The sequence below is a fragment of the Xyrauchen texanus genome, chromosome 13 (assembly GCF_025860055.1).
Source record: "Xyrauchen texanus isolate HMW12.3.18 chromosome 13, RBS_HiC_50CHRs, whole genome shotgun sequence".
Classification (NCBI taxonomy): Eukaryota; Metazoa; Chordata; class Actinopteri; order Cypriniformes; family Catostomidae; genus Xyrauchen; species Xyrauchen texanus.
Genome location: NC_068288.1, coordinates 4,131,014 through 4,144,141, shown reverse-complemented (window position 1 = coordinate 4,144,141; position 13,128 = coordinate 4,131,014). Strand labels below are relative to the sequence as shown.

Genomic DNA, 13,128 nt, shown 5'->3' with positions numbered 1-13,128 from the left:
GGCCGGCTCAGGGTACTAAAGAACTCCAGACTTGTAGTCAGCAATGAGGCTCAGTGTCTATCTAAGATACCCAGTGTCCCGGACAAAAAGAACAGCCTGGTAGTAAGCAGGACAAGAGGATTGGCCCAACAGTTCTTCTGCGGCAGTTAGTAGTTCCTTTAAACATGAGGAACTGTAGTGGAAAGGTGCTTGTTGATGCTGGGTCTACCTAGACATTACTGCATGCTGACCTTTAGAATAAGAAGAAGGTGTGCAAGGAACAGCTTGATGCATGGCATGGGGGTCCATGTTATTTAGATAATGGCGATTCTACTACTCCTCTTGGCCAGAAATTACTTGATTTTTATTTACACGAGCTGCACTTCCAGGCCGCTACAGTAATCCTTCCAGCTCAGAACCTTGTCTATGCAATGTTGCTAGGTTTGGACTTAATTTCATTGACTGGTTTGCTGCTTAATAAGCAAGATCAGCAGTACAGTTTCTTAGGAGAACAACAAAATCGTGTCTTCCCCTTCAAGCCACCAACTACCACAGGAGATTCCCGAAGGTACTGCAAACCACCTGTGAATTGTAGACCTACTGCTTCACTTTATGCTTCTGTTCCTCCTATTCAGTTTGAGTGGTCAAAGATTGAGGTTAGGAAATTGCTTTCAAAAGGATACAAAACTAAATCTTATATAGCTATTACAAAGCAAGTTCTATGAGAGTAGTTTACCAGAAAAATAATCTCATGTCCTTTTCACTCTTTTGTATGACAAAAGGAAATAGTCAGGGAACAAATTGACGATATGCTCAAATGAGCAAATTACATTTTCCAGCCATCTCATTCACCTTGGGCATCTTCTATTGTATTGGTCCCCAAAAAAGAGCGAGGACAGCTGCTTTGTCTATTATCGACTAAATGCTGTTAGTGAAAGTGATGCATTCCCCCTTCCTATTGTGGGTGAAATCTTGGGAGTTCCTTGCTGGAGCCAGTGTGTTTAGTACTCTTGATCTAAATAGCAGATACTGGCAAACTGGAATGGACCCAGACAATGTAGCTAAGTCCGCCTTTGTGTCCCCCTTTGGCTTATATAAGTTCCAGGTGTTACCTTTAGGCCTAAAAAATGCCCAAGTTATATTTCAAAGGCTTATGAGTAAGGTGTTGGCTGACTGTCTGGGTCAGTGGTGCCTGGTTTATTTGGAAGTTGTCTATTCACAAAACAGCCAGCACTTAAAGGATTTCCAAAAGGTTTTGATGTGTCTGCAAAAGGACTAACCCTTAAGCTCCAGAAATGCCATTTCTGTTTAGCACAGATCTGGTGTCTTGGACATGTTGTGACCGCAGAAGGGGTAAAGGCAGACCCTGCTAAAACAGGAGTGTAAAGCAGTCAATGGAAAGGAGGTGGCGAGAACCGGCTTTTCAATATAAATAATATTTAATATAAAATGCAAACAGAAGACACAAACACACATGACGGACATGTCCGTAAACTATCTCTCTCTCCTGCACAATCCTCTGCAGTCGGCCTTTATCCCACTCGGAGGCTTGATTAGCCTGATAAGGGATCGAGTGTGTATGATCACGACCCGGCTCCTCCCTCCACCCTGCCAAAAGGAGCCATCCAGAATTTTCCCATATAAATAAAATCTAAAAGAAATCCAGCAGTTCTTGGGCATGAGTGGATGGTACCACAGGTATGTTCCTAACTTTTCAGCTATCGCAGAACCCCTTAATGCCCTGAAAAAAGGGAGCTCGATACCAATGGACAGCCGCTGGCGCTGTTGAGTGTGCATATGTGATAACAGGTAGGAAGTTATTTTAGGAAGCGTGAATGCGTTTGCTGTCTCTCCTTTGTGGTTGGGGCGTGCAGGGCATCCCATGTGTGCCTCGGCCACAACTCCGCATTTAATGAAAAAGTACTAGGGCTTGTGTTTTATAGTTGTGGTGATTGCAATTCTTACCTTAGACAGGGTTGATGTCCTGCATTTGAATTTGAGTGCTTGTAAATCCCAGGTTGACAGAGAGCAGATCACGTGTCAATAGACCTATATAACTTGTTGAAATGTAATCTGGGATGTTTACCATTCCAAATAAAGGACTTCACTATGCTATCAAATTGCTTGAAATATGAGAGGGGGACATCTACATGGAGAAATTTAGAAGGTAGTTAAATTTTGGAATACAATACATTTTAATAACATTAACCTTCCCAATCATAGATAAATGTAATGAAGCCCACCTGCCCACATCGCTTGAAAACCTTTTTATTAAAGGGTCGAAATTAACTCACATAAATCACACAAATTAGCTGGGAATAAAATGCCCACATATTTAATGCCCTGTTTGGGTCACTGGAAGGTGCCCAGTTGAAAACCGTTACTGGGCAGTATGCTATCAAAGCCAAAGCTTTGGATTTAGACCAATTGACTCTGTAACCTGAGAACTTAGAACAGGAACTATTAATCCTGTGGAGACAAGGCATAGCTCTAATGGGGTTGGAGACGAATAATAAAATATAATCTGTGTAAAGCAAATGCATATGCTCCACACCTCCTGCTATCACCCCTGGAAAATCATTCTCTTTTCTTATCGTGGCCGCTAATGGCTCCAGGGCAAGACAGAACAATAATGGGGAAAGAAGGCAACCCTGCCAGGTGACCCTATCCAGAGTAAAAAAATCTGAAATTAATCCATTTGTTTGTACCACCACTAACAGGTGTCTATAAAGTAACTTAATCCATTCAATAAAAGTATTCCTGAACCCGTACATTTTCAAATTCTTAAAAATATAATCCCATTCTACCATATAAAATGCCTTTTCGCCGTCAAGTGAGATGGCAGCGACCGGAGTCTGATCATTCGCAACTGACCACATGATATTGATGAACTGCCTAATGTTATCGGAAGTTATCAGCTGCATCCAAAATAGACCCCACCAGATCTGTATGTATAAGGGATGTCATAACTACTTAATCAGTTAGCCAAGATTTTTGACAAAATTTTAACGTCTAGCTGGATCAGGGAAGTTGGATTGTAACTCTCACTTGGATCTTTGTCTTTTTTAAGAATCAGACTGATCTGGGCTTGAGTCATGGTCGGCTGAAGCTTTCCATTCTTTAATGATTCCGTATGCACTTCTAACAAAAGTTGGAGTCAGTTCTGTAGCATAAGATCAAAATATTAATCGGCAAAGCCATCTGGCCACGGAGCCTTGCCTATAACAGGACCTAAATTAACTTGTCAAGCTCCTCCAAGGCTATCTCAGAATCAAGAGCATTTTTTGCTCAGTCATCAGTTTAAGGAGATCTAACGGTTCCACAAAGTTTCTAATATCTTCATCAGTAGACAAAGAAGTATACTATAAAGATCAAGATATAATTATTTAAAAGCATTATTAATATCAATGGCTGAGGTAAATATTTTCTTACCAGCATATTTCACTTAGGGAATGGTAAAAAAAAACTTTCTCTGCTTTAAATATCTAGACAAAAGCTTCCCTGCATTGTCCTGTGAAGCATCAATGATGCTCTAGGGGGCTTACACAATTTTGCTTCACTATGATCAAGGACTGAGTCCATAAAAGGTTTAAAGTCTCCTCCAACTATTATATCATGAGGGGGCCAGCGTCTTGCAACATCCCTTCAAGATCTATAAAAAAGTCCTCATCAGCTTTAGGTGCGTAAACATTAGCCAAAATCAACCTTTGCCCCTTAATTTCTGCTAAAACAATAATGACTCTTCATAATTTATCTTTAATCTGTATGAGACATTTGAATTGTAGATGTTTACTTATCAATGTAATGACTCTCCTATTCTTACTTGAGCCAGCACTGAAGAAAACATGCCCACCCCATATCTTCCCAAATGTTTCAGCTTCCTGCAGGGAAAGATGCGTTTCTTGAAGTTTAAGAAAAGAAAAACCTTCCTTCTTTTTATGGGGCGCCCTAACCATTCACATTCCAGTGGGGGAGAGATAATCTACTCATATTAACATTTTACATTTTTACATATAAGAAAAAATTGATTGGGTGTGAAGAATAAAATTTTAAAGACCACATTCCCCATTAGTAAAATAAACAAACCCTGAACTTCCCACAGGACCAAACAAACAGAAAAAAGAAAAACGTGCATGACAGCACAAACAGGCGTCCATCCTCCAAACTCAAACAGTCCATGTACGCCTGCGAGAGTCCCCGCCACAACTTCGCCATCGGATTGCGAGAGTCCGGTGCTTCTGTACAATTTTGTATAACATAACAGAAAATAATCTATAAAATAAACTCCAGCCAATAGGCAGAATAAACACAAAGAATGAGTAGATTCATTCACAAAACTGTCTTGAAGGCCTGCTCCTCCATAAAAAAAATCCCACTAGAGGAACCAGCACAAAATAAATAAATAAAGCCATTCAGTTTCCACCTACAGTCAAACGAATATTCAGTGAGCCGGCAGTTCATGAGTGCAGGAGATGATCATTCCAATGTCCTGCAAAAATACTCCACAAAACAAACTCCATCCAATAGGAGGCATAAGCACAAAGAATGAGCAGATTAATCCACAACTGTCCTGAAGGAGTGTTATTCAACAATACAAACTCCAGCCGCTATGCAGACCACCACAAAAAGAAATAAAAAATGTGCAAAAACTTCCTCGAATGGTCGAGTGTAAGTTTAGTGAGACAAGCAACTTGGAGACAATGATATAAACACACCATGACTTTTCAGTCCATTGATCTTATGAAAGACATCGCATGTTGTGGGCCTGTAAATATCTGACATCGCAGCCATCCATAGTATCCATTCTCAATTTTGTTGGAAACTTCAGTGTAAAAGGACCTTTCATTGATGCAAAAGTTTTATTCCACAAAACAAACTCCGGTCGCTAGGCAGAATTCTCAGTTTTGCTGGGAACATCAGTGCAGAAGTGATCTTCCATTGATGAGTTTCTTGCATTCCTTGAAATTATCACATTTCTCTTTTGTCGAATCCGCAAAGTCTGGGAAAAAAGAAAATGCTGTGGTTCTTACAAGAAAGCTTTCCTTTGCTCCTCGCCTCACGCAACTTGAGATGTTTATCGGATGATCTCCGAAATTTGGGTTTTCTTTCGAAATTTGGGAGAAAGATTTGTCTCCCTCAGCCGATCTGCGAACCAGGACTCTGTGAGCTCACCCGATTTCCATCTTATGGCCTGTTATGTCGAGCAGACTCGGGAAGAGTTCGTCTAGGAATGTCACCATATCTTTGCATTCTTCATGCTCAGGAATTCCAACAATTCAGACATTGTTTAGCCTACTACGATTCTCCAAATCCTACAGTTTTTCAAAACGCATTCCAAATCTATTTTGGTCGCTAGCAGATTAGCAGCTAATTCGTTTCCATCGAAGAAATAGACCAATGTATTACAGCAAGATCCTCTAAGTCTGCAACAACTTTCGTCAGCATCCCAGACATGCTCGACAGTTGATGTTGAATTTCTCCCGGCACAATGACCAAACTGAGTCCCTGGTCTGCAGGCCTAACTGAGGTATCAGCTTGTGCATTCTTTTAATATCTCCAGAGTCCGAGGATTTTTAATTCTTCACCATGTTAGAAGAGATATGTAGCAGGGTGTATAGAATCTTATGACAAAAAAAATTATTAAAAACTAGCAAAGTGCGCAGAGCTTGCCATTTACACGTCTGCTCCTTGCATGGAGTCACCGAGGAGGACCAACGTTTTTTATTTGATTAAAGTACCGTTTATAATAACACACTAAACAAGCAAATGGGAATCTTTAACTTCTAAAGTCATTACACTGACCAACGTTTTAGTAAAACTTTACAAAAACTAAAAAAATAAACATTTGGTAAGTTCTTTAAAATTAAAGTACTATTTATTACAAAATATTAAAAATAAAAATGTGAATCTTTAAATCAGACCAATTCAGTGTATTGTTAGATACAAACCAATTTATTAAAAACAGCTCTTAAAAGTAATTTGTTCATGAATTGGACTAACATTTGCCACGCTGTATGTTTGCTATTACGGGCAATCAGAGAAGATAATGCAATGGAAAGTTGTGTTGTCTTGGTGTTATTTCATGCTGCTAAGTCTTATTCTTTGTTTACCTATGATGGTGCCGCAGATGGCCGCCTCGGTGTGGAGCTCTCCAATTCTTTTGTTGTTTTTGTTTGTTTGTCCTGTGTTTAGTTATCTTTTTCCAGTCAGTTTTACCAGGGACGAACTGCTGAACATTCGGCAGCACATTCCTGATAATCTTTTGCCGGTTTTTGAATATTCGGACAATTTACTGGACATTTCAGTTGGAGGCACAGCTGTGTTGTTTAAATGCGCTACGAGACGCAGGTGAGGGAGACAAGCTGGCACGCTGGTTAAACTCTGTCAGCGCGGCGTTCAAACAGCACTGCAGAGAATTCATCTTGCGTATCTCCGCTCTCTTCCAAACAAAACGGACGAACTACATCTCCTCACATGAACTAATAAGGACTTCTCAAACTCTGCTGCACTGTGCTTCACAGAAACCTGACTGAGTGCAGCCATTCCGGACAGCGCATTACATCTGACGGGCTTCCAACTGTTCAGAGCGGATCGCGGAGTTAACGGGGAAAACAAGAAGCAGTGCACATGCTTTTACATCAACGAAAATTGGTGTACAGATGTAACAACGTTAAAGAGGATGTGCTGTAGAACTGTAAGCCGCTATACTCGCCGCGGGAGTTTTCTTCGTTTATTCTGGTGAGTGTTTACATTCCTCCAAATGCGTCTGGGAACTTAGCGCTGCAACAGCTGGCTGATCAAATCAAAGACACAGAACAACAATACCCGGACTCAGTTATTATTATTCTTGGGGACTTTAACAAAGCAAATCTCACACGTGAACTGCCCAAATACAAACAGCACATTACATGCCCCACCAGAGACAGGAATATACTGGATCACTGCTACACAACAATAAAGGATGCATATCGCTCTGTCCCACGTACAGTTTTGGGACTCTCTGATCACTGTCTGGTTCATCTTCTTCCGACCTACAAGCAGAAATTAAAATCAACAAAGCCAGTAAGAAGGACTGTTAAGAGATGGACCAATGAAGCAGAACTGGAACTACAATCCTGCTTCGGTTGCACTGATTGGAGTGTTTTTGAAACTGCAGCTACAGACCTGGATGAGCTCACAGATACTGTTACATCATACATCAGTTTCTGTGAGGACATGTGCATCCCTACTAGGACATTTTATTAATTCAACAATGATAAACCATGGTTTACAGGAAAACACAGACAGCTTTGTCATGCCAAGGAGGACACTTACAGGGGTGGGGATAAAGTCTTGTTCAGTCAGGCCAGGAACACACTGAATAAGGAATTCAGAGTGGCTAAATGAAGTTACTCTGAGAAGCTGTTTTCAGCTAACGACCCTACATCAGTGTGGAGTGGCCTAAAACAAATTACCAATTACAGGACTCCTACCCCCAACCCTGTGGTGGACCAATTTCTGGCTGACGACCTGTATGTTCAACTGCAGATTTGAAAGGCCCAATCTCACACCCCACACACACTTGGACCTTCACTTCACACAAACATTAACACCTCCTGCAACCCCCCTCCTCCCCCCTCCTGCTACTCAACCTGCACTCAAGATCTGTGAAGACGATGTGTGCAGTGTCTTTCGGAAGCAAAGGTCAAGGAAGTCTTCAGGCCCAGATGGCATCTCACCAGTGTGCCTTCGATCCTGTGCTAACCAACTGGCCCCATCTACACACAGATCTTCAATAGATCACTGGAGCATTGTGAATTCCCATACTGCTTGAAACGCTCAATTATTATCCCTGTCCCTAAGAAACTAAAAATCACAGGACTACAGACTACAGACCTGTCACCCTGACGTCTGTGGTCATGAAGTCATTTGAGAGACTGGTGTTGGCCCACCTGAAGGACATCACTGCACCCTTTCTAGATCCCCTTCAATTTGCTTATCGAGCGAACAGGTCTGTGGATGATGCAGTCAACATGGGATTGCATCATGTCCTGCAACATCTGAACAGGGGATATACGCAAGGATCCTTTATGTGGACTTCAGCTCGGCTTTCAACACCGTCATCCCAGCTATTCTCCGGACTAAGTTAAACCAACTCCTTGTTCCCATGTCTATCTGTAAGAGGATTACCAGCTTTCTGACGGCCAGGCAGGAGCTTGTGAGACAGGGAAAATTCACTATCAGTACCTGTACCATCAGCACTGGTGCCCCCCAGGGATGTGTGCTCGCCCCACTACTCTTCTCCCTCTACATCAATGACTGCACGACCAAGGATCCTTCTGTCAAGCTCCTGAAGTTTGCAGATGACACCACTGTCATCGGCCTCATCGGAGATGATGATGAATCTGCATACAGTAAGGAGAACGGCTGGCTGTCTGGTGCTGAACACGCTCAAAATGATGGAGATGATTGTGGACTTTAGGAGGAACACTCCAACATTGTCCCCCCTCACCATTCTGAACAGCACTGTGGCAGCAGTGGAGTCATTCAGGTTCCTGGGCACTACCATCTTACAGGACCTGAAGTGGGAGATACACATTGACTCCATTGCGAAAAAGGTACAGCAGAGTTTGTACTTCCTTCGCCAGCTGAGGAAGTTCAACCTGCCACAGGCGCTGCTGAAACAGTTACGAAATCAGACATCAGAAGACTACAGAGAACAGTACGGACTGCTTAAAGGATTATTGGTTGCCCCCTGCCCCCCCTTCAAGAACTGTACACTTCCAGAGTGAGGAAAAAGGCTGTAAAAATCACTCTGGAACCCACTCACCCAGCCCATTACCTTTTTGAACTGTTGCCTTCTGGCCGACGCTTCAGAGCTGGTGTCTGAGCACCAGATTTTCCTAAAAACGCCTGACGTTTCTGGTGTTTTTCCCTCAGGCGATCCATCTCATAAACAGTTAAAGCTGCCCCATTGAGCAATAATTATGTGCAATACACAGTTTAAGTCTATTTATATTATCTAATATATCCACTTCTGCCATTACATACATTGCACTGTACATAATATACTGTATTTTTGTTCTTTATATAACCGTACATTTTTTTTATTAGATTTGCACTACGTGTGTGTATGTGGGTATGTATGTAGGTATGTGTGTTCTGACCTTAAACTCCAGCTCCATGGTGGTGACTGTGTCTCCAGGTGTCACCTGTGTGAGTTTTTGGATATGCGTGTACAGGCTCCGTGCAGGGACCTCTGTGTTCCCGCAGGTGGCGGCCTCCAGCAGAGCTTCATGGATGAAGATGTACTGATCTTCAGTCTGCACCATATAGTTCCTCTGAGCACGCATGCAGGTCACATGACCATAGATATCCACAGACTTCTCGTGTTTTATGCGCTCTAGCATGGCCTCTATTACGATAAAGCAGCCTGTCCGACCTACACCAGCACTGCCATGGAGAAACAAAAGTTAAGAATTACATTTAAAATTTTTATTTAAGATTGACAGTGTATGTTTAATTGCACACTCATATATATTTTTTTAGGAAAATCATAGTGGTTCCAAAGTTAAAACATGCAGTGATTAATGATTAAATAAATGTAGAAAATTGTAGTAGTAAATTTTTTATAATTTTATATTGTGTCCACAGAAACACACACACACTAACTGATATGTGAGCTTAGTTATATCAAGGTATACCTGCAGTGTACCACCATGGGTCCAGCGTCAAGTGGGTTGCAGGCCTTGACTCTACGGAGAAAGGCTAAAATCGGTGTGGGGTATTCGGGAACTCCGTGATCAGGCCAGACCATGAACTGGAATTGCCGAACTTCCCGTTTCTCGCTGGATCCATTCTGTTAGAACACAATTCAGGGGTCTTATAATGGACAATAGGGTTTCGTTGCTTTTTATAAATATGTTGCACTACATTCACAATGCAAAGCTTCCTATACAGTCCACCCTGGTTTTTTTTAAAGGGGTCATGACATGGTTTTTTTATTGTATTATTATGTTCCCTTAGGTGCAATTATAGTATTAATATATTTTTTTTTAAGAAAAACTTTTAAAATCTAGTGATTTATGACCTTTTCCCACCCTGTTTCTCATCCTCTGATTCAAACAGTCTGTTTTGGGGGCGTTTTCCATTTAAGACTTCAGTGTTAACGCCCACTGTTATGATTGGCTAACGTCAGTGCCTATGTATCAATTATTGACGCCCCAGCCAGAACAATATGCAAGTAAACTAAGTAAAAACACTGTGATTATTCATAATGAATGAAATTGCGCTTTAAAAAGTAGTTTAAAGTTTAAAATAGATTACTTACAGTTTGCGTCGTCGTTGTTCCCAGAATAGTCGGCACGGACTTATCTTTGAGCAACAGTTTTCTGGCAAAGCCAGCATCATATTGAGATTTGTTCTCAAAACAGTCATCCTTAAAATGTACAGAACAAACGCTTAAGTTAACACTGCCGAGACTGGAACGTCCGCAAAAAATAAACTGCATCCATTTTTCCCTGACGTCTGGATCTTTCGGCAGCTTATTCAGAGGTTTTGTTTGACCACAGCCAGGAACAGCACATCTGTGTGGCATCGTAATTTTCCTGTGCACAAGTAGTCTCTGTCAGAGCTCGCTGTCCATCGACTGAACATTTGTGAGGAGCACGGCGATACGAAATGAGCGTAGTTGTCTTGCGCTTATAGCGTAGTTATGTTGTGCTGGAGGCGGTCATATGCAAACGCTGTTACGTCACTTCTAACCGACACGTCACTTCTAACCATGAATCCAGAACCAGCTGTATTTTGAGCTTGATTAAATAAATGATTCGTTTAGAATGGGGAGGACGTCTTAAAATATTAAACTTGCAGGACGTTTTAATGATACAAAGACCTCTTATATACCAAAAGATCAAGGCAAATTTGGTTTCTCATGTCATGACCCCTTTAAATAAGCTGAAAAACTAGTAGTTGAGAAATCATCATGATAATGACAGCACAACCATGAGCACATTAACATACATCAGCTTGTATTTATACTGTATGTATCACTGCTTAGTTCATATGCAAAAAGGTTAGCCAATCATACCAGAAGTCAAATAACACAGAAATCTTAAAGGTACAATGAGGTACTTTATTGTGAGTGTCAGAGAGAGGGTGGAAAATTGTCAAGAAAAGAAAAAAATGAAAACAAACAAAAAAATGCTACAAAAGTGCAGCATACCCCATTTTGAGCAGTCGTAATACGTTCCCTGCTGAAAAACAGCCCAATTTTCTTTATCTCTGTGATAATGAAAGTGACTCTGACCTTATACAGGGCAAATGTTCTGACGCTGTAGGTGGCTAAATCCACTGTGTCCAGCATGGACACCTGAATCATGCCGTATGTTTCCGTCCCACGACTCGGCCAGTACTGATCACACTTCACCTATAACAAGGAACACACAAATACTGTGAAGTTATGATTAGAGGTCTGCACAGGCTTTAAAATGAAACCCGGCCCGTACCGAGAAAAATACCGTCAGATTTTAAGCCCGAACCTGACATGAAATTGCTTACTATCTAATTTCTTCTGCTAGCAAGTACTGTTGCAATTTATGTAAGCATATTGGCAACATTCAAAACAGTATTGAAACAGTAAACATACACAGTTTTAACAAGGCACAGCAGCCCCTTAGTAAACTAGAGCAAAAGGGAAAAAAGCTTTGTATTACCATTTATTTGATGAAACTTCACTTGGTGCAGAACAATCTTGAATAATATGAAACAATGCAACAGTCCACTTTATGCAACCTGAATTTGTTTAGAATGTTGAATCTTTGTGACAGCTGCGCTAAAAACAATATATAGATGCAGATCAAAGAATGAAACAGAGTACAGGTGTCTCAACATGCATTTCTGAAAATGTAAAAAAAAAAAGCTATTTTTAACTTTTACCATCTTAACATCGTGTTTAAAATATGCCGGTCCTACACGAGACGCTGTGGAAAAAGCGAGATACGATGCAAATGTCAAAGACATTCGTCCAGCATGTTTAAACAATGGGAAAACAGAACAGATGCAAACAAAAACACGTTTGGTGAGAATGGGGCCTAACTCATCCATTCGTGCGTGTCTGTGAGTGAGAGCACATGCGTGAAACTAGTTCGGTAAGCCTGTTTATTTTTTCATTAATTACAAACCCGAACCCCTCACCACAACATGAAGTCCTAGTAGGACTTCATGTTGTGGTGAGGGGTTCGAGTTGGATTGCAGACCTCTTGTTCTGATACACACTGCAATACATGTTTCATGACAATGTGTGAGAGAGTGTTTAACGCTTTCAAGTTGAATTTTTTTGGTCTCTAAAACAAACAAATATCTGATTATCTCCCGTCACTTACAACAGAACAGTTTACCAATCTCTGATCACTAATTTGATTAGCTTATGTCAGATAAATAGAAACAGCAAAGGTCTGACTATCTCTCTTTAAAAACTGATTTTAAAAATCATTCTCACAACCATGCATTGTTACACTTCATAAAAAGTTACCGGTCAACTGGCGAGTAACACCATTTTATATACTCACCAACACCGATTTGTACTTGCATTTGGCTCTTGGTAAGTGTTAATTTTGGACCCTGTGTACATGCATACTGTAAGTATTTCACAAATGTGTAACCAGTAGTGAGCTAAATCTGACAAAACCTCCCTTTGGGAACATTTTGGGACATCTTGGAAAAATGATCCATACATAAATTATATTATAAAACATTAAAGAAATAAATGACTCACACACATGCACACACTGTATAAAAGGAGTCAAACATTTTCATTAAATTATTTACATGATAAGCCGATTAATCAAAATGAATCATGTATATGAGTATTTGCCAAAATAAAGCCCCAAAATTTATAACAAATTATATATATAAATATTTATAAATATAATAATTTAAATAGATCTAATACATTATATACAATAAATATAATAATTCAGTTAATTCGAAGACATTACATTATTGTGGCAGATGGGTAAAGCAATGATTAGACAATACAAATAGTGGCTTTATATATTGTTTGGTTTACATTTATATCGTTGAACAGAAGTCCATCACTGAGCTACATTCAACAGCAATCCATTTTGCAATTGATTTTGTCAATCTGTAGACTAGGTCTATTCTCACTGT

General features: G+C 40.5%; 1 protein-coding gene across 4 annotated transcripts in view; it reads right to left on the bottom strand.

The window, feature by feature from the left end:
* The window catches only part of LOC127653876 (receptor-type tyrosine-protein phosphatase F-like), a 440,914-nt gene that overhangs the window by 25,482 nt on the left and 402,304 nt on the right, over positions 1–13,128 (bottom strand). For all 4 annotated transcript variants that reach the window (XM_052140683.1, XM_052140684.1, XM_052140685.1 and 1 more), the window contains 3 exons: positions 11,267–11,386; positions 9,663–9,817; positions 9,126–9,411 (listed from right to left, as the gene is read on the bottom strand). In XM_052140683.1, coding sequence (XP_051996643.1) covers positions 9,126–9,411; positions 9,663–9,817; positions 11,267–11,386 — 561 coding nt within the window. The remainder of the gene's footprint in view (positions 1–9,125; positions 9,412–9,662; positions 9,818–11,266; positions 11,387–13,128) is intronic.